Source organism: Lates calcarifer, linkage group LG7_2, assembly GCF_001640805.2.
Source record: "Lates calcarifer isolate ASB-BC8 linkage group LG7_2, TLL_Latcal_v3, whole genome shotgun sequence".
Taxonomy (NCBI): domain Eukaryota; kingdom Metazoa; phylum Chordata; class Actinopteri; family Centropomidae; genus Lates; species Lates calcarifer.
The window spans coordinates 11,341,547-11,364,007 of NC_066854.1; the positions used below are offsets into that span (position 1 = coordinate 11,341,547).

Genomic DNA, 22,461 nt, shown 5'->3' on the forward strand with positions numbered 1-22,461 from the left:
GAGACTGAAAGAGGCATTTTTATGCTTTTATAGGACGACGACAATAGAGAGATGGCAGGAAATGAAAGGATAGAGAGATTGGGAGTGACATGCGACAGGGCCGGATGTGAAACAGGGATTTTGTCGTTTATGGTCAGTGCCTTAACCCCTGTGCCACCAGTGTGGCATAAATCATGGATGACCAGAGGAAAGTATCTGTAGCCACTGTTGCCACAGTGAACAGAGTTCCATTTCCTTAGTATTTGTAAGATAAATGGATATAAATATCAATGATCAAAGTTTTGAAAAAGCTTTTTCCAAGCATTTTGACCCTGCCTGATGATGAAAGATTTGTTATCTGCTGTCACAAGACAACACAACCTGTAAACATACATCTGTTGTAATGACATATACATATAACATATGCAATGGTCTGGATGCATATCTTATGAACATAACACACAAAGACAGGAAAATCAGGATAAATAATGATCTTTTTGCCCTGATTTCTTTGGCCACTTGGTGGCAGTGGGAACCAACTGTGAACACAACACTGACATATCGAGAGTTATTAAATAGATAGGCCTAATTTGTTAGCAAACACTTGCCTTTTTGCTTTGTTGGAGCAACTTAAACATGCGTTTGGAGCCATGTTTCACCCACCTGATGAAAATAAGTGGAATATTCACTGTCCTTTCAGCTCTGTTTTTGGTCTCCACTCATTCCTGAGAAAAATATTTAGTGCTTTAGCTGCTAAATGCTCCAGTATGTTGCTGTGTCTGCGTGCTGGTTGTTGCTGGGCAGGTACTATACAGTTTTATAGAGCTTTTAATGGCTGCATGTTGCTGCTGGAAGGGATGCTGGTGAGAGCAGTGAGAGTGAACCAAAACAGTACATTTGTGAGCAGTAAAACCAAAACAATGAGCTGAAAGACGCTCAAATGTTCTGTCTACAGAGTTTGTGATTCAGGTAGTTGGTTTTTCACATACAAATGCTCATGTGATTCATGGTTGATATAAGAAATAATTATTGTAACAGTTTTAAGATAATTCTCTTATACAACCAGTTTGTATTACCTCAGCCAAGATTATGATTTCTCCCGTGTCTATTTGATGTGGACCCAGATAAATCACTTTCCTTCCATTTCTCAACATTTTCTGTTATATGCTTTGGCAGCACACGTCTTTACATGTTATGCCAGTGTAAATTGAAATCAAAAAAATGGCAGATAGCATGAGAGAGTGAGAATTTAAAGTGATGGAAGTGTTGACAGGCCTCAAAATGGTATCAAGGTGTTAACCACACAAATGCATGCACACGCTCGAAAACTCAACCATGCATGCTCACACTCAACATACTCAGGCAGGCAGACTGAGAGCCCCTCCATCTCTACCTGAGATCAGTCAGGCTTTCGTGTCGGCCTCTAAATCTCTGCGCTGTGTCTAAAATTGGAGCTTGTTGACGATCCACGGCGTTCCTGTTGTCCTGACTGAGCGACGACTTTTGTCTTTGCTGACAAGTTGTCAGTGACAACACTGCATAATCTGCCAGGTCAAATGACTGACGTGATGGCTGGAGGGCTTCAGGAGCTGTTCCCTGCAAAGCCGCAACGTTTAAATAAAGCAGGGTATAACTGCACCTTAAACAGATGCAAAGCTCACCTCTAAATCTCCACACTGCTGCTCGTTCTAAATAGGCATCCTTGTTTACTTGTTTCCTCTTGTATTACACCAGAATCACCACCATGAGACTGTGGTTGGCTTTGTGACACGCACAATAGTGGGTGTTTTTTTACTCTATTATTTAAAAGTTGTTTGTATATATATTTATATTGGTCTCTGGCTGATTAAACTTGTCAGACAGGCTGAGCCCAAGAGAATTTTTCTAAGTGTGCAAAAGCTGCCAGTTGGAGGTGGATTTGCCAAAACACTGTTTTTGTTTTAATTAATCTCCTCCCAGTTTTGCCTGCCAAATGATGATGTCTTTATAATCTTATTCTGAGTAAAAACAAAGCTTTTCCTCTTGTAAATTTCAGATTTGATTCCCTTAGCGGCTATTATGACACAAATTTGATTTTAGGACATGCGTGATGGTGGGAAATTGAAAATTGAGGTTTGTGTGTTGATGTGAGGCTGGTTCCTGGTTCCTCTGGGTGAACCAGTACAATGTCTACACACTGTATGGGTTAAATATTCATAGAAATATGTAAAGTGGTTGTGGTTGACATTTAAAAGATTATGTTTCTTAACCTTGTTGAGCAAAGAAATTCTAATAATCTTTTTATTCTTATATTTTATTCTTTATATTTTAGCTGACAGGTAATAAGGGAAGAGAGAGGGAATGACATGCAACAAAGAAATTTAGTTTTCCATTATTTTACACTTATTACTTGTGGCTTCAGCAAAAGTTACGTACTGGTCCCATTTAAAGGGAATAATTTGACATTTTGGGAAATTTGCTTGTTGGCCTTCTTGCCTACAGTTAAATGAGAAAATTGTCACTCCCATATCTCTGGAGGCAGAAGTCAGTTAGCGCAGCAGGTGTTATCTAACTTGTCTGCTGAAGGGTTACGGTTTTTGATTCATTGATTTAGAAAAGTATCAGATACGCCTCCTGCTACACGTTCCATCTCAGTCCACAGCCAGACCCTCCTCTAATTTTACACAGCGTGACTTTGTTAATTATTTAAGTCTGTGGACACAGTGACATGATTGATCAGGATCTAACAGTAAATAATCCAGGTTTTTTTTTTCTAAACATCAGGATAGAATTTTTATTTTTATTAAAGACAAAAGTCCAAACTCTGAGTCAGAATATTTGTTCTGTTTTTGTGAAACAGTGACTTGTCCATTTTGCGTCTTGTAGTCATATCTGCATTTGTGACTTACATGCAAACCATCATATCCAAATTAGTAACACCACACAATGATTCATTTCGGGAACTACAATAATACAACACGTTGGTGAGAATACTGTTGTAATGTTTGTTCCTTTCCTTTTTTATCTCTGGTGCAGAATGCTGCATGGACCAAGTTTGCAAACCTATGTGCTGGACCAGCAAAGCTCACCATGAGCTGATGTGTTGCCTGCAATTATCTTTAAATCCATTCCAGATCCGACTCGATCTATTAATACAGGACCTGACCTGAGCTATGATTTAGTATAGGCTCTGAGCTGCTGCTGGACAGTCAGGGTAAAAGATTGGGGCACATGATACTCTGGGAGAGCACAGTGGCTAAACATAATACATGATAAAACAAACTGATAGTTCGCAGGGAGGCAGAGACGCCCTCCATAATTTCAGTGGATAATGGTCACTTGCTTTATCTTCTGCTCAGAACGTGGTGTAGGCGCACACTCCCCTCCTGCATACTTTACACAGTGTTGGCACAGTGTGGATACCTTCATTAATTATGAAAATCTTCTGGTGAGACAGCAGGATTTAACATGAACCGACCTTGTTTGTTTTTCTAAATACTAACAAATCTCCAAACCCTATGTATTTGTAGGCTTTGTTTAAAGATATGAGGATTGCTTCATTTTAAATTTTTTCCTCTTGAATACATAAGGTCTGATATACAGTCTGATAATACACTTGTTTATGTTTATTGTACTTTGTGTTTTCAAATATGTAGAGGAGGTGAATAACTGCAGAGTTTAAATTAATTTGCCTGCAGCTTAATTGTTTGCACAGCTATAACCAGCCGCACCGATGTTCCAGAAGCTGCTACACCTGTATACATCAGCTTCCTGTTAATTACCCCGTCGACAGGATGTATGAGGCTTCTGGTTGTTCATGGAGATGAACTTTTCTCTCTCTCTCTCTCTCTCTCTCTCTCTCAGCCTCTCTCCCTCTGTTGGTGCTTTTAAAGCCGATGAGGGGAGCACATGTGATTTGGTTATTACAGACACTCACCACCTGCTGGTTTTACATTTCTCCCACTAACAATGTATTCAGCCTGTCTTCCAGCTGGTGCCCAGCTACACCTGGACACGCCCGCGGTCACTGTTATTATGCTTACCTTTACCCTGCACCATATTTCAGGAAAATAGAGCCCTCACTGTCACATAACATGGAACAGTACATCTCTATTTGCATCTTACTTGACAAATCACAGCACTTTATTTTCTGAAAATTATTTTAGTTTAAAACTTACTTGAGTGTGAACTCAGTCTAGACCTCAGTTGGAGTATATTCTCAGGCCCCTTCATTAGGTATTCTACAGGAGTATGTTTATTTTCCACTTTAGGAACAGGAAATCCATGTGCAATTTCAGTGGGATTATCAGCAGAGTGCAGCTTCTCTACAAGCCTGATAATCACGCTTTTCTCCAGTCGATGTGCTGCCAACGGCACCTCATGGGGTGGGCTCCTGGAGAACACCTTGCATTATGAGGTTGGTAAACAGTCATGATCACAGCTAATAATATGGAGAGAATGCATACACACCATGATTCCTTCAGGGTTATGTAAGCTAGACCGTCTCTTGTGTTTTCAAGAGGGATGTAGGTTGGAAAAGAGTGAATGAAAGGCCCCGGGCAGATCAGACACAAACAGGAGGTTAGTGGTTTAAAAGAGGACCTTTGCCATTGCTTTAGGGTAACATATGTCCAAGAAAGATGTATGGAAACGGAGGGCGGAAAGATATAAACACAAATGGTAAGAGACAGAGAGGATATATGATTTCCTACCCCCACCCCCCGATCAATTACCTGCTTCAGTGTTTCTTGATCATTAAAGGGTTCTTGCTCAATCCTCTTGGCCCTCTGCAGACACTGCACTGAATTCCCTTATTTTGCATTGCTTCTGTTGCTTTACTGTCCATCTGAGGAGCTGTTTTTGAAAAATTCTCAAGGGCATCTTGATGGCAGACATACAATGTACAAGATGGGTTTTTAAAGGGAGCAAAGGTTTCACTTACAAAAAAAGATATATTCAGTTCATCTTGGCAGATGTTCGAAATCATTGTCCACACTGAAGGTTAAGCAGCTTTTGCAGGCGAAGATGGCATCACGAGCAATTTTGTTTTATCATTCTGACTTTAGTTTAGGAGCTAAGATATCAAAGTGTTTCTTGGAAGAAGTGGAATTCTAACCATTTCCTGAAACTGTGATCAATAATGTACATAGAGAGGCAGGGATATGCAGGGAAAAGTTAGATTAATATACTGGGCAAGCCAATTTCAGTCAAATCCATATATTTTAAAGGAATAGTTAGATATTTTGGGATATCCTTATTTGTTTTCCTACTGAGAGTTAGATAACCACTAGCCTGACTCTGTCCAAAGTTCAAAAGTATGCCCAGCAGTGCATGGATAGATCAATGAGCAGACTGACCGACCACAGGCCAAGGAGCCCTAAGGGTCAGTTGGATGTTGTGCTGGTGCCAACAACAAAAAGACTCAGGATAACTACAAAGAGACAACACAACCACAAAAAGACGCAAAACAGCTACAAAGTGACACAAAATGACTATAAAGCACCAAGAAACAACCATAGAGATTCAAAATGCTAACCAAGAGACAGAAAAGAACAACAAAATTGTCAGATCAACTACAGAGACTCAAAACTTATAAAGATTACAGAGAGATGAGAAGAGATGTGAAACGACCCACAGTATGGGGGTCTTACTCCTGTGCTGGGACGGTGGGGAACCTTTTACAGTGGGCCCATTGTCTCATATGTTCATGTGCCAGCCTGTCTCTAATGCTCAGCAATGTAGTGACTTTACAATGAGTTACGTGAAGGATCTATTTCTTGGAGAACAGCAGCTGTGACTTTCTGCTCTGGTTATCAAGGAACAGACTCACCATGTAACTCCCTGAAAAACCACAACTTTTCAGAGAAAGGTCAAGACGTTATAATTTTATAGAGAGAAACCCAACAGTAAAACATTCAGCAGGACTCAGGGTGGGCGTGTATATACTGTTGTATTCAAGCACTGTCCAGATCCTACAGCTCAGGATACAGAGAGAGGAAGATAGAAAATGAGGACAGGGAGAGAGGACACAAAGTTAATGACAGTAGTGTGATATAAATGAATGGTCAGGAGGGAGAGAGGGAGAGAGAGGAGAGAGAAGTGCTCAGTGCGTCATGGGAATTTCCCCAGCAGCTTTGGCTTGTAACGGCATAACTAAGAGATGGTTCAGAGCTCACCTGAGCCGAAGCTAACTGTTAGGGAAAGTTTTAAGCCTAATCTTAAATATAGAGACGCTCCCTGCCTCCTGAACCCAAACTGGGAGCTACACCAAAATGTTGCACTCTTACTTTCAGACAGTCTGTGCATGATGTCTCCTTTTTTCTGTTGTTGTTCCTGTCGTTGAATGGTATGAGTTCTATGACTTTTGTGTGTATGTGTGAGTTGATGTTGTCTATGAGGCAATATGTATGAAATCTATCTCCACTATGTCTGCTGAGTCATAAAATGTCGTGATATTTGCGATGCTAACAAGCAGTGATTCCAAATGCCACATGTCTCCCCACACTCTGCTCTGTAACTGAAGGATGTACCAAGTGTCTGTTCCCCAGCTCACAGTGTGGGACGTCTGTATCCATAAGACTGCTGTGACATAAGGTTAAGGGCATGTTGGGTACCTTGATACTTGACACTAAAAAAAGCCAACCCACGTCCACCTACCCTCTCCCCCAAGTCCATCCTATTTTTTTACGTAGGGGGGACTTCTAAAATAAAATCAGCTGTCACTGGATCCCTGGGCCTCACTGAGCTGTGGAGTGCACTGCTGGAGCTGGTCTCCAAGCCTCGCTGGCTGTCTCTGTCCAGGATTTGCTTGCTGTGTTGGGCTAAGGCTCGGCGACCAAGCCCATTTCTTTCTCTGGAGTTCCAAGGCCTTTTCTATTCTGTTGGATTTCTATTGTTGTTTGACATAAAGAGCATCCCACACAGTTGAAGAGGGTAAGAGATGCATGTGGACTATCAGCATTTCAAGGCTGACTCTTGTATCAACATCAGCCCTGCTGTCAGCACAGCTCTTTTAAAGTGATTTGCCTTCTAAGCAGAAGCGGATGGAGACAGATTGGAAATGGTAGATGACATTTTACCTGATAATGAATTGGTTTGATGTGCCCAGGCTGCAGATGTGAGACATCTTTGGTGTAAAATTGGAAATAAGATGAAGTGGAGGAGCTGTATTGTGTCGGAACATCAGGGGCAGGAGCTTTAGAAAGAATGAGATGTGATATTTCAGTATGTTTCCATCATTCCACTAGGATTTGTGTGTTGTCATAAAACATGCATGGGCACTTCCTTCTTCCTTCCACCAGACATAACCAGCAGCGGTGTGATCTAGAATATTCTGAAAGCTTAGCAAATTGGAGACAAAGCGCTTAGTCTAGCATAAGGAAGCACTCCAGGGCAATCCAGTCTCCATGTAAAGAAGTTATTTTGATAGATTTGACAGCTCAATTATTGTGCCTGTTTTGCTTTCATCTGTAAGGAGGAAATCGCCCTCCATGGCTGACATTTCAATTAGTGTAGCTCGTTTTGGCTGTCCTGTCAAACCTCACCAGCCAAAAGCTTTGGTCAGTGAGTACTGAACAGAAAATTGGGTTGCTTAAGACTTCTGTTGTGAGGCGAGGTCAGAGAAGGAGGTGACACCTCTGTGATTAGGAGACATAGATCTATGGGCCTTGATTTAGCTTTGAGCTACGACACCATGCTGCCTTTCTCTCGCACCCTTAAACTCAGAAATGACTCTTTCCTGGATGCATTCTCTTCATTTGTCTCTTTCCCTAACACCCCACGCCGCCTTTCACCTCCTTGCTCCTAGCCACCTCACCTCTCATTGCTTTAGCGCAGGCAGCAGCAGCGAGGAGGCAGTGACAGGGAGGTCAATGGCCCTCGGCTGGGCTCAATATAGCCACTGAGTCGTGCATACCGGCAGCAGCATGGCCTCCCCTGTTGACTTTTCCCGGCCTCTCCCACTTCCATTACCCCCCCCCCCACTCTGTGCTAACACTTGTGCCTCTGCTGTGGAATTGAAGAGATAAGAGGCTAATACTCTGAGAGGAAGAAAATAGTACTCAGTGTGGTGGTAAATGTGCCTCTAAACCGCACTATAGCAGGAATGACACAGGTTATAAGTGTAAGTCTGTGAGAAAGCATTTTCTGCTATCAGTACCACACTGTAAACAGGGATTTGGCCCTCATTATATTTGCACATCTTAAGCAATGGTACAATGTCTGAAAGCTATTATTAATGCTGATTTAACATCCGTCAATACCAGTGCTAATTAGTGGCAGCAGAGGGAGATGGTGAAATGACTTTGAAATCTTTAAAAAATATTCTCATTAGAAGTTACTGAGTTTTGACTCTACTTTGTTTTCTTTCCTTCCTTTTATTCCTCTCACACACACACATGAATCCCTACACACACTTCCACTCCATAAATCTCCTTGTTACAGGGGAACATGACGCTGCAGACAGAGCCGGTTTAAAAAAAGGCTGGGTGTATTTTTTTCCTCCAGTCAGCCTCCCCCCTCCTTCCCTCCCTCCCCTGGAGCCTGGTTACCTCACCTCCATGCTATGGCAGCTTTGCATACAGCAAACCCTTCTCAGAAGCCGGTGATATCCATAGAGTGCTGTTATCACTGCTCTCAGGCATCAAAACCCACATGTCTGTGCCTCCCTGACAGCTCCAGACCATGATGTGAACATTTATCTGCGGTGATAAATGAGGGCATTATCCTTGTGTCTCTGTCATCAGGTTGGCATTAGGTTACACCGCAGCCTCAGGTGTAAGATTTCTGACCTATATTTATAGGATGTGGCGGTAAAACCCTGTTTATTTTCAGATGCTGCTGTCTCGGACAGCCTGTTTCTCTCTCTGACGGGTTATTGGTTGCACTAACATGCCACACGTAGCAGAAAGCTAAAAATGGTGGGATGATGAGAACATGCTTTTGTCACATGAGATCTGTATCAAGGCTCAGTCAAACCAGAACATGGCACAGCAAAATTCATCCATACTTGAGAAATATTTGATTCTGATGCGTACTGATTCTAGAGGCTTTGTGAGTAGATATAGTTAGTGGGTTTGTTGGTATAGCTAATGGTGGTGGTGGTAACATACCAGCCAGCACAGAGCATGGTTAATGTCTTCCTGACAATAATCCACCAGACAGAGAGGCCAGCCAAAAAGTTAGCAAACAGTTTTTACCATTGACTCCTGTCTTATAACTGTCTGTCAACTATTCTTATGTAGTGGATCAGTTTATTCTTGGACAGAGAAGATTAAATAAAAATGGATGGTACAGCACAGCTAATGAGCTAAACGTTAGCCTCTTCCATTTTGGACTCTCCAGCTTTGTTTCCTCAAAGGTCAGCTCTGTCAAGACAGTTTGCTACGTAGATGAAAATTTGGATGCCCCTGCTTCTGGAAGGAAAAGACTTATTCATTTTCCCCGTAAACTGTTTGTTGGAGCTCTTGTACAGCTCGGATACACGTCAAACTCTCCTGGTTGAATCATCAGTTATAAAAGATTAACCACTGTGTTAGAAAACAGGTGGTTCCCTTAAAAAAACTGTGTACATAACAACTCCATGGCAGAAGATAACTACGACAGCCAAGATGCATGTTGAGAAAAAACATCCAATAACAGAGCTTAAAATTATGTTACAAGCATCATAGCTTTTTTTCATTGCAGTAGCAGCAGAGACTCAAGGGTACTGTAGTATTAATAGCCACCTGACATGACAAACTGAAACTAAGATGAAATACTTAATACTGGTGCCTAAAGGATATTTATGCATATAATCCAGGAGAGTCACTTTTCAATAACACTGAGGACTACAACTCCAGTGGCCATATGTAAGAATCTCCATGGGAGTGCATTTATTTCACTGATCCAGCCTGCATAAATTCCACTAGATTAATGATGATATTTTACACAAATGTTTATATATATATATATATATGGGAGACAGAGATGAAATCAGTGGGTGTTCGATGTCTTCATTTTGACGATGTGGAGTGAACTATTTCAAGCCAGTGAAGTCAGGATATACTATTAGTGGACTGGCAGAAGTGTTAAGATAGCTTGCACAGCCAAACATGAACGTATGGTATGTACTATACCAGTAAGTACGGAATTTGCCACTAATCCTTGTACTACTGCAGCACCAAGGGGACCTTCATCAGACCCATATGCATCCAAGAAGCAGCTGCTTTAACACTTCTCAAACAAACATGAATCAGCCCTTAAGTAGAAGTCAATCTGACCTCTACATTGAGTCAACACACAAGCATGTGGAGAAAATATAAGCACCTAATGCAAAAACACAACAAGGAGGAGAATTTCAAAATGTCAAAAGGTTACAACACAAGCACATAATGAGAGAGAATAATTCCTATTTATGGTGTTCTTTCATCCCACGGTGTTGTTGCCTGGAGGTAGAGAACATGCCAAGAGCTAAAAGGTCCAGTGTGGGTGTATGCTGAGCTTTAGCGGAGCCTTCTCTGTCGCCTAATGATGCTTTGTAGCACAGAAAAGTCAAATGTAAAATCAATGGTCTTCTCTAATTGGCTATCCGCAGGGATGTGCTGTGCAATATGAAGAATCATAAAGTAGTGCTTTGTGATTGATGAGCGTTGCGTTTTGGTCTTGTGTCAACATTTGTTACAGATTGTTTGCCTCTGGCCGCTTCTCAGCTAAAACATCTACAGTAAGTGGAACTATGCAGATGTCTTTATCAAACTTAAAACGGGATTTTCAACAGTTAGAACCAGAAAAAGGGGAAAAAAACAAAAATTTTACTTTAGGCACCACCTACATGTAACATATATTCTTTTATTGCGTCTCTATGTAATTTAAACTACAGTGTGATTATGTAATGTGAGAGTAAAGGTGTTGTTCTCTCTGATGCAGCAAAATAAAAAATCTATTCCATTGATTCTGGTAGAAACAGTCACCTCAGCTTGTTCCAGTATAATGGCAGAAAATTCATATAAACAAAACTGTCCCTGAAGTCTAATTACAAAAGGGCAAGCTCTGTCTGAGTCATCATCGACGTGTAAAAGAGTAATAAGAGGGTGGCAAATATCAGCAGATCTCATGAGGAAATATATCTAACAGTTGGATAAAGCTAGGTTGCTTTGTGTGCATCAATGAAGGGCATTCAAATCTTAAAATTAATATTTCTGTGGTTCTGTGTGTTTAGCTGCGGGCAGTCCTGGTAGATCCAGGTCAGGACGTCCTGAGGAGAGGGCCCTGAGCGCCGAGGACCAGGAGGGCGAGACAGTGTCAGTGAAAGAGCGACTGGCGATGTATCAGGCTGCTGTGTCCAAGAAAGAAACCAGCAGTTCCTCCTCTGCCGCGGTAAGACGATACTTCCACAGGATGTAACCAGAGATGGCAGTGAGGATATGCAGGCAACCGGGGCAGATGGCAGACGTCAGATACATGGACTCTGCAGTGCTTTGATTAAATAGTTAAACTGACAATGAGTGATAGACAGTGCTGGTGTTTATGACCACATTTCTGTCATTTAAATCTGCCCAAGGTATAAATCTACTGTCTTGCTGGAAGGCTGCTTTGTTGAATGGAGAAGGAGGGGGAGTGGGATCCACAGGTCTCCAGTATTATTTATCAGTGTGTTAAAATGGTCAGGACAGAATGGGAAAAACCTCTAGCGTGCGGATGGGAGTGAGGAGGAGTCCTCAGCAGTCATGTCACATAGAGCTGATTTCACCTCAGTAGGAGCCAGTTTATCTGATCCACATTTACTCCCATGCAGAACTTAAATACAGTCTTACTTCTACTGCACTACTTTTCAGAGGGAAATAGTTCACTTTTTACTCTGCTACATTTATCTGACAGCTAGTTACTTCCTGATTAAGATTTCACATTAATTAACACATGATGCACTTATATTGTTGAAGTTTAAACCAATGATTTCCCAGCCTTTGGCTCCTGACCCTGTACAAAAAAGTGGCGATAGTCAGGGCACCTTGTCATGTTTCAATTCCACTCATGGTGTTTGTACAGTCTGAAAATCATCCATATAAACAAAGCATTGTGCAGTTTCAGAAAAAGGACATTTGAAAACGAAATAGGACTCGTTTTCTGTATGAGTCAGACTCACTGAATAAATCCACTTACCATCCAGTTCCAGCGCTGAGTGGTAAAATACCAGATCTCAGCTGGGTACATATAGATCTTTGATGTAAATCTCAGTACCGTGTTCATACTCTGTCACCCATACACTTGATTGAGTTCATATATTATCAGCCAGCTGCTCTCCACCCCGAGCAAACACAGATTCTCTGAACAGATGAACGTTGATCCTCTCATTATTAAATAATTCCTCACCAAACCCATACAGAACAATGTGCTCACGTAAATAACCATTAATTTAATTTAAAAAAAAAACAATTAGATATCCACTAAGAGTCCATGTGATCTCAATATTAAATATAAAAATCAATCCAAAAACAGTGTTTTTTATCCAATGACCTATGTATGGATCAATGTTTGATTTGATTTGATTATTTCATAAACAAGGATTTTTTGTGACAAAGTCAGAGTGTGAAAATGTGGACTTTGCTGACACCTAATAGGTAAACGTGTGCACCAGCAACACACACACACACACACACACACACACACACACACACACACACAGAGGTAATTCAAAAGGTCGCGGCCAAAAGCCATAAATCACCATGTCAGTAATGTGAGTTATTTTAATACATGTGTGGAGGAAAATGATGCATCTTGCATTAAGTTCAATTGAACCCACACAACCAGCACAGCAGCAGGCCTTCACACATTATTCCTAATTTAATTAAACACACAAAAAATAACGTTTCTGAATATCCCTGAGTCATTAGTCATTACCAAGGACAAAAAAGCCTCAGCTGCTTTGAAGAACCTGCGTGCATTTTATAAATGCAATAATTCAACTGTGTGAGCAGTTAGTCAGCCAAGGCCAGTATAGTAAGTCAGCTCAGTTTCTAAAATAAAGCCCTACCAACTGGAAAATGTCTGTTCTTTCCTTGTAAACTGTGGTCTACCTCTGTAATACACAACAACTTCAAGGGAATATCACCTGCAAGCATATAGATGTTATCTCTGTTACAGTGACAGGAGGAGTTTGAACTGATCGGACTCATGAGAGTAGAGTTCCTTCGAAGGGAAGGTGCAGTTTCAAGCTCCAGGTCTGACTCGAAACCAACATCAAGAGCAGTTATTTAATACTGGAGGCAGCTTATGTCTGCTGTGTTTTTGTACACTGTCCATAAATGAATGTGTTTCATTTGTTCACATTTATTAAAGGGCTGTACTGAGGTTCTATGCAGACAAAATGCACCGCTGAAATTTGCATGTTTGCCCTTGTGCATTGTGTATCTTACAGTGGTCTTATTCAGAGGCTCTGAATATGGGAGGAGGAAATGGAAATTCATACAAATATGTGCTACACCTGAGTTAGCATAGCAGACTGACCACTGCAGCAGAGGAAACTGCATCTGAGGTTAAATATCTGAGGAAAGCAGTTTATGTTTGTAACATCCGTAGTTGATGCACATGAGCAACCAGCTGCTGTTTCTGACATCTCTACCTGCCAACCTCCTGATGATGGTGGAAAGCAAAACTGAAAGCTTGAAACTTAAACAGCACATCTGCACTTTTGTTGGAGTGCCTTTCTAATCAGTTTGTAAGAGAGGTAAAAGCCCTGGTTTCAAATCAATCTCTAGTCATGAAAGCTATCAAGTTAAAAACTCTACTTTAAATAATGAATGTCGGGCGCGTCATTCATCAGGTCACACTGTGGCATGTGTACAGTATACAGGTGGTGACCTGCCACCTTCTGGTGCCTTTGTACATGACAAGACAGCACATTTGTAATCTTATGCAGTAACGCACAAGAAGCTGTGCATTATGGTGATTATAAAACAGAGGTGGTTTACAAAATTACTATAGACTTATACAGTAATCAAATATCTTAAGATAATTAAAACATTTAATTAATAAAAACAAATAAATAGGGATAACTGGCTGTTGTCTTCCACTGCAGAGCATGACTTAATTCACCCAGTACTGAGAGTGAGTGCATTAGCTGTTAGCTGGTCATAGGTCTGCATAGCAACAAGCCACTTGAGGCCAAGCTTTATAGCTATTTCAGAACAGATGAGAGGTGGTGTTAACATAACACAGAGTGCTTTTCTAGCTGCACTGACATCACAATAAAGCACTGCCTCAGGTGGCTTGTTGCTTTTCATGAATGGCTTTTACACATAATTGTCTTTAAAAGAAAAACAACTTGAATGACCATTGGACAAATTCTATAAATCCTCTATATTAGTCTGTTGGTAGTTTAATAACACCAATAGAAAAGCACTGCTCTTCCTAAACAGCAGTTTCACTGAGTGGTCCTCTTCCACTTCACTGCAGTGATTGCCGCTGTGGCAGCACTGACTCCTTCCCAACCTCAGTTGATCCTCAGTGTCAAGCCTCATGTGGTGGCTACTGACAGCTGAATGTGGATGTTTGTGTGTATGTGTGTGTGTGGGATCCGGGGAGTAGTGGGCAGAAAAACTTGGGGGAGGTGGAGCTTTGCCAGACGGAATCTGCATGGGAGTCTTGTTTTTCCTCCCTACATTTTGCAACTGTTGTCTACATGTCCACACACAAGTGACGGTGTCACTCAGCCATTCAATCTGTCCACTCCATCATCCAGCTGTCCTGCTGCTCACCAATTACTCTGCATATACACAGTATGCTTCCAATGCTTCACAGAAGACATATCCTATCAACATGATTTTTCTCTGCAACATCTACCACTACAGCATTCACTTGTAGCAACTTAAGTGTGATTACACTTCTTATTGTTATGTTTAGGCAGTCAAATCACTTGGTAAGACAGAACATGTTTACTTTATTAACATTTAATCAAAATCTCAATCTTTCCCTACCTTAAAAAATAGTTTACAATACACGTATTCACCTTCTTGCTGGGAGTTAGACAGGGGGATTGATACCGCTCTCAGATATGAGAACAAATCAGTGATTTTTAATAAGAGACTACACAACTAACTTGACAGTTAGCTTAGCTTAGTATAAAGACAGGCAGCAGGGATTAAACAACTGCAGTGACTTCCTGGAGTATTGATACATAACATCTAAAAAATAACATATAACCTGTTAATTAGTGAGTGGATTGTTTAGTAGTTAGCAGTCATTAGCTTTTCCTTGTGTTTTTAGTCTTTATGCTGATTGACGCTAACTGTCTCCTGACTTTAGCTTCATATTGAACATACACTAATAAGAGTAGTTAATTTCTAAGAAAGCAAATAGGCAGATTTCCCAAACTAAACATGTAAAACTATTCAACCAAAGTGCTTTTGTTGCGTGATGCTAATGCAGGATTTTCTCTCCTTACAGTTCGTCTCCAAATGTAATTGTCAAACCAGATTAGCAGTTTGTAATTTCCTGGAGACAGTGTTGGATTCAGTGCTTCTGTTTAGATTGATTGTAATTATTCAGATAATTCAAAACAATCAAGTGGAATAGGCCAAGAGAAGAGATTCTATCATGAAACTGCACAGGAAGCACGCTCAATGTTCAAACATGCCTGCATGCATGCTCAAGTGGACATTTATGTGGCAGTCATTAATATGAGATGTTGATTTCATGTCATATCAATGGAGCTATTGTACTCTCAGGTAGTAAAATATTGATAACATGGTGCCCTGCAACAAAATGTCACTGACCTAAACTCATCTGCAATAACTTGGAAATTGCATTGTACCCCTAATTTGCATTAAAAAGAAAAAGGTGATGAGTGTGCGTGTGTGTGTTCAGTATTCACTCAGACACATATATCAACACACACACAGTTCAAAGCTTGGAGATTCTCATATATATTGCAGTTTCCTAGAAGCTATATATGCAGAGGCCTACATATAAATGTTTTATTAGGAAAGTAATTGACAATCCCAAAAGGAGATTATTGTATCAAATAGTCTGTGAGTATTCTAGCCCAGATCCTGTCGGGTGAGGCCTGCATTCTCCATACTGATGAGACTTAGACAGTCTTCTTCTGTCTTCCTCGTCTTTACAAAGAAATCAGGCTTTTGTATTTTCCAGTCTTAAGGAGTAATTCCTACCATAGCTTGATAAAAGGTATTGAAATGCTTTTTTGTTCCATTAAACTGAATAATCTGAAAGACTAAATTTTCCATTGATGTTTCTCTCTCTGTTGCAGGATAGATATGGAAAAAGTAAATCCATTAAAATTGGGTACCTGCCATGTTTGCTATTGCTGAAATTTCTGCCCGGAATAAACACAAAAAATCAAACTCACCCACTTTAATTTTGGTTTCATTCCTTTTTTGGCCACTTCAGATGTAACTTTGCCCTATTTGCATTTGACCTTTACCTTGTCTTAGTATTTTGAAGGAGGTGTTACGTATAGTACATCACCTCTCCTATTGCTTTTTCCATCTTTCCACCTGCAGGAACCATCTTGTGATATTTTGATATTACAGCATCCATGGCACGTTTAAAAGAAAACCACCACCACTGATGCTTCTAAAAGCATTAGCATAATGGCTTTGCATTCACTTTCGTATTAGCATAAGAGAACGTATAACATAGTCACAAACAGTGAGAGCAGAGATTGATTCACTAAGGTCAAATCCAGTATCTTCAGTCCCATATAAACTCTAGTCTTATGGTGTGTTAAATCCATGATACGTGTACAGATTTGCAGGTGTAATTTATGTTATCTGTTTTCTGCTCACAGATGATGGATGAGTCAGAGGCGTGTTCGCTGCCTGGCGGTCTGGCCAGTGTCAAGCGACAGTTTGAGAACCAGGAGTTTGCCTCTTCGTCCTCTCAGTCCAGCATCACCCAGATTCATTTCCAACAGAAATCTGTCCAGGTGAGAACATGGTCATCGCTACACTTTTTCTAACAACTTCTGAAACAAGCATTAGGTGATGTATATTTCTATATAAAAATGGGTAAATATATGTGAGAATGATATTTCTATGTGTTCATCTCATGAAAATTTCAGAATTATTAGCTCAGAGCTACAGAGCTAAGATGAATGCTAAGCTAACTCCAAAAACATTAATGTTGGCTTTAAGTAATATGTTCGAATTAGGTTACCAGGCAAAATATTTTTTCAAAGCCAACAGATTATAATATGACTATTCTAAATAGTAGATTGATCACTACAGATACACTGTAAAGGATAACATTTCACTCATATTCCTTCAGGGTTCATGGTCATGTTAGCTGTAGTTATAGAAATCTTTGTGTTTTTTCCACAGGAGAAATACTAATATTTCATACACAAAGCACACATTTGCTTTCTGTGCACACACAGTAAGCATCTTTCTCATAAAGCCAGAGAATGGAGAGAGGTGGGAGTATGCATGTGATAATATTATCACATATAGAGTATGCATCTTTTCCTTAGACAGTGAATTGTTAGAGATACTGAAGATGACAGATGAAAGGGACATTTTTCTTTCTCCTCTTTTAAGTTGACAGAACTTGGAAGACAGAGTATGGCTGTCCTTTCTCTTCACGAGCTCCGTGTACAGAGTGAAACATATGAATGCCACTGAATGATATGATTTACATTCTACTGTAGCTCTTTATTGGAAAAACTTGGCTGCTATGACTGTGGCTCCAAAGCATTCTTGTAGGTCAAATCAAAGAGGACACCTTGAACTTTGCTCATCTATCTGCCACTGTCATCCAGTGCGTGAGCAAAATACCAGAACACGTTAGCAGCCTGGGATGGGGCCAGATCTCAGTGAAGTAAGGTCAATGCCGCCCCTCCATGCATTCTCCCCATCTGCTCATTCAGGCAGGAAGCAGAGTGGATTCATCGAGTGCACAAGGACCTTGCTGAATGCTAAATTTTACATAGGGGGTTCGTGAGGGAAAATGTCTGAGTCTGTTTGATCAAGTTATTGCCTCTGTTCTGCAACAGAAAACCACTTACCACTCAACTTTTCTTCACAGGTGTAATATCCAAGTTCTGTTTTAAAACTGGTTGTACATCAGGAAAGATATTATTATACTGACATAAGTGGTTTTGGAACTACAGAGCCCCCCTTCCCTGCATGTATCTTTCATGTTAACAGCAGAGGATACGAGCTCAAATATCATATTTCTCTTTCATCTCCTTCAAATTGCATGAATCTCACTGGAGGAAATGGCTGATGCAGTTTTATACAGTTTTTGTAATCTATTGCTGTTTCTCTCCAGCACTGAAATCCTCCTTCAGTGGAATTTAAACTTAGTCGTTCCCTAGGAAGCAGCTCAGTAATGGAAAAGCATTTGTTACCAGCCACAGAGGAATTTTATTAAGCTTTTTCACAATATAAAAATTACTTACTCTCCTGCTGTTTCTCACAGCTCGCAGTCATGAGGTGATAAAACCGTGGCATATGTGTGTCTGTCTCTGTGCGTGTGGCCATTTTTGTGCTTTATGCGTATTCATGAGTGATGGTGTTTGTATGAAGGCATGTGCTATGACTGGGAGGGGGATTCAGTGTGATTCTGCATTCCCATTTCTCTGTGTTTGACAGGAAATGTCAAGCTCATCAGAGGTGACAGTCAGAAGCAGTGCCAGAGAGGTCATCCCCACCACAACCCTCTATCACAGTCAGCAAGAGGTACTGGTTGTTACACTCACCATTTCCAACCATCTGTATGGTTGCATCTTACCATTGACAACCTGCTAATTAACAAAATCTCTGGTTATTTCAGAACTGTCTGTTGCATTTTATGTGCCTTATGTAGAAAATTTGCTAAGCCTTATTATACCCCACTGATTGAAAACAGCTGGAGGCTGCTGTGAAGATGTCAGTATACTAATGATTTGTCACCATCTTTTCACAGGTGGTCCATGATCAAAGAGCCCACCATAACAATGTGGCCAGCAGTTATGGGAACCATTACAATGAAACAGGTTATTCTGCTCATGCTTTTATATTGTAATTTGCACGTTTTTATCACAGCACTGCTTGTGTCCTGTATATTAATGATTGTTCCCACTATGGCTGAATAAGGGATGAGCTATGAAAATGAGTTGGAGTGCAGATGATTTTCTATTCAGTGCATAGCAGCAAATCTAATCAGGGCAGAGTCAGGAAGGTAAAATATTGGAAAGTGGAAATTGGGCAATCACCGCTGCATGGTTTCAGAAAATGAAAACTACTCAGGTTTTTAATGAAATGATTTATTTCTCTTTCCAATCCCCCTGAGCTCCCTCACTGAGAATGACTTAATGAGGCAGCCTTCTTCTTGTGTCTAATTCAGTTATGCTCGTCGGAGGAGAGGACCTACCAAAGGTTTCCACTCAGGCTTTGAAGCAGCAGTATGAAAAAACGATTGAGGAAGCTGCACCAGCCAAGGAAATTAAGGTAATGATGCTGTCTGTTTATCTAAATAGATGATAGTTTGGGATTTTTTATGAGGTATCAGTATGAGGATGAGGCCACATTATGAAATCATCAAAAGGAAATTGCGCATGCCATGAGTTGATGGAGAATAAATTGGAACGGATAAAAGACCTCATGTCATTACACAGCCAAAGTCTGAGACTTTTTTTTCACAGTGTTGAAAGGAAAACCCAGTCTATCACAAGAACTCATATTACTGTCATCAGTTAAAGTGATCTTCAATGAATATTTCAATCAACTCAGTAATTAGGAACATGCATAACTGAAGATGTCTAGGTCTGACAGACTTGAGATGTGTCTGTATTTGTGAATTTACATCTAAATTAGGTTTGTTATTTAGTGCTTTTTTCCTAGTTTTGGAAAATAAATTGGTCTCGGCTGCAAAAATCATTGAAATAACATTTATAATTATTATTATTTTAGGTTGAAAATTGATACTTCATTTCTGAAATTACTCCTGTACTTTGAAGCTGTCCTTTTCTGTGCTTTACATGACTCGAAAATGAAAAATGACTGAATGAATGTCCTTTTTTCCTTAACAAAAACCACTTTTGAACCAAAGGTTGATGTGGATTTCAACCAGTTTCAATGGACGCCAATAAACCAGTCCTCTAAAGCTTCAGCAATGACCATCTATGACACATCTTCCACTGTAAAGACTGCCACTGCCTCATCAGGAGCATCTACCTCATCAGTGGCTCATGAGACGACAGACCATTTCCCTCCCCCACCCTCTAACCTGCTGCAGGTATCACAGGAAGTCCCAGAAAACGCTATCTCTTCCCAGCATCAGGAGCTAGCCTCCCAACATAAGTACACTGTTAGTAAGGAGCAGTACTTTAAACACAAGAGCATGGCTGAACTAAAGCGCCTCTATAAGCACATTCACCCAGAGGTCCGTAAGAACCTCGAATCAGACTTCTTGAGTCAGCTCACTGAAGCAGAAAAGAAGGACCTTGAAAGCGAAGAAATGGTGGGTGATGTCCAGCAGGTATGCTATATTTTTGAAAGTGATGGCAACAGCCCAAGTAAGTGCTCAAGCCCTGACAGAGAATACCTGGAGTGGGATGAGATCCTTAAAGGAGAAGTACAGTCCATGCGCTGGATGTTTGAAAACAAGCCTCTAGATACAATCAAAGATGACACACCAGATGAGAATGAGGTGAGGAATATTGCCCAGCAGGAAATCATTGCTGGCAAAGATGTCCGATACACAGCTTGGATGTTTGAGACTCAGCCCATGGATGCTCTGGGGACTGAGACATCTAATTCAACTGAGGAGTCACAAAAATTGACTGATCTTGCGAGAGGAGATGTTCGTACTGCTACGTGGCTTTTTGAGACACAGCCACTCGATTGTCTGAATAAGATCTACCAAGAAGATGAGCAGGAGACAGATGCTGTTGTCACCAAAGACATCACCGGAGGAGATGTCAAAACTGCCAGGTATCTCTTTGAGACACAGCATCTAGATTCCCTTGGTAAAACAGAAACCATTGAGGAAAGCCACTTTCTGAACCTGAAGTCTGAGCTGGAAGAGATTAAGGGAGATGTGAAGACAACCACTCGCATGTTTGAGACCCAGCCCATGTATGTCATCAGGGGGGATTCAGGAGAGATGCTGGAGATCACCACCATCCGCAGGGAGGAGACTGAGAAAGGAGACGTGAAGACATCACGCTGGATGTTTGAGACCCAGCCCCTGGATATGATCAACAAAGACCCTGCTATGGTCAAGCTGAATATGTAGCATTTCAATGGAGGACAACATTCAAGGTGGCGTGAACAAAGGTAGATGGCTTTTTGAGACAAAGACTCTTGACACCATTAAGGATGAGGAATGGGAGAGTTCCAGAAAGCAAAAGGAAGAAATAATTGGAGCTGATGTAAGGAAACACTGTCTGGTTTTTGAGACTCAGCCTATGGATACTCTGAAGGACAACGCCAATGCTCAACCTTTACCATCCGAAGAGATTGTAGGAGGTGATGTTCAATCAACAAGACATCTGTTTGAAACAGTACCAATGGAAAATCTGAAAGAACTGCTTGAAGTGGGAAAACTTAAGAAAATGGTTGCATCTGAAGAAGAAAAGGGTGACGTGAGACATCAAAAGTGGGTCTTTGAAAGCCAGCCACTTGAGAATATAAGGGAAGAGAAGAAGGAAATTACAAGAACTGTGAACATTGAAACTCTTGACAAAGGAGATGTGACAAACTATAAAGAAAGATTTGAAAGTATGGATTTAAGCAAGTGTGAAGGAACACAGAAAATTCAAGTTGAAGGTGTCACAAGTGGATCCAGTCAAATCCAACAGAGTTCTTTTTGAATCTTCTCCTATGTATGCTATGCAAGACAGCTCTGGCCATTACCATGAGGTGAGGACCGTGAGGCGTGAGGAGATTGTGAAGGGTGATGTACGCAGCTGTAGATGGATGTTTGAAACACGTCCTATTGATGAGTTTGATGACAGCATCAATAAGTTTCAGATTATTAAAGGTATTTCCAAGCAAGAGATTGAGTCAGGGGACGTCAAAACAGCCAAGTGGTTGTTTGAAACTCAACCACTTGATGCCATTAAATTTTTCAGTAATTCTGAGGATGAAGAACGTAAAATTAAGGAGGGTATTGAAATAGAAAAAGGAGATGTGAAGACTTGTAGGTGGCTATTTGAGACTCAGCCAATGGATGTTCTATATGAAAAGGTGGAAAAGAGTGAGGCAGATGTCGAGGAAGTACAGAAAGGTGATGTCAAAACGTGCACTTGGCTCTTTGAGACCCAGACACTTGACAACATTCGTGACCATACTGAATCTGACTCTGAGACCATTCTGAAAACCTGCACTGTAAAGCAAGAGGACATCCAAGGAAAAGACGTGCGACTGGCTCGCTTCCTCTTTGAAACTGAGAATCTTGAGAATCTCACAGGCGAGGACAGTAGTTCTTTCAGGAGGGTTACAGAAATTGACATCCACTCAGGCGACGTTTCCAGGATGAAGTACATCTTTGAGAATCGCTCCTCAGACATTATGAGCTCCACCT

At 40.8% G+C, this 22,461-nt stretch overlaps 1 protein-coding gene across 1 annotated transcript in view; it reads left to right on the forward strand.

The window, feature by feature from the left end:
- Positions 1–22,461, forward strand: part of xirp2a (xin actin binding repeat containing 2a) — a 51,072-nt gene that overhangs the window by 20,282 nt on the left and 8,329 nt on the right. The window contains 8 exon segments of the mRNA XM_051066025.1: positions 11,156–11,313; positions 16,742–16,879; positions 18,546–18,632; positions 18,859–18,928; positions 19,279–19,382; positions 19,984–21,162; positions 21,164–21,721; positions 21,723–22,460. Coding sequence (XP_050921982.1) covers positions 11,156–11,313; positions 16,742–16,879; positions 18,546–18,632; positions 18,859–18,928; positions 19,279–19,382; positions 19,984–21,162; positions 21,164–21,721; positions 21,723–22,460 — 3,032 coding nt within the window.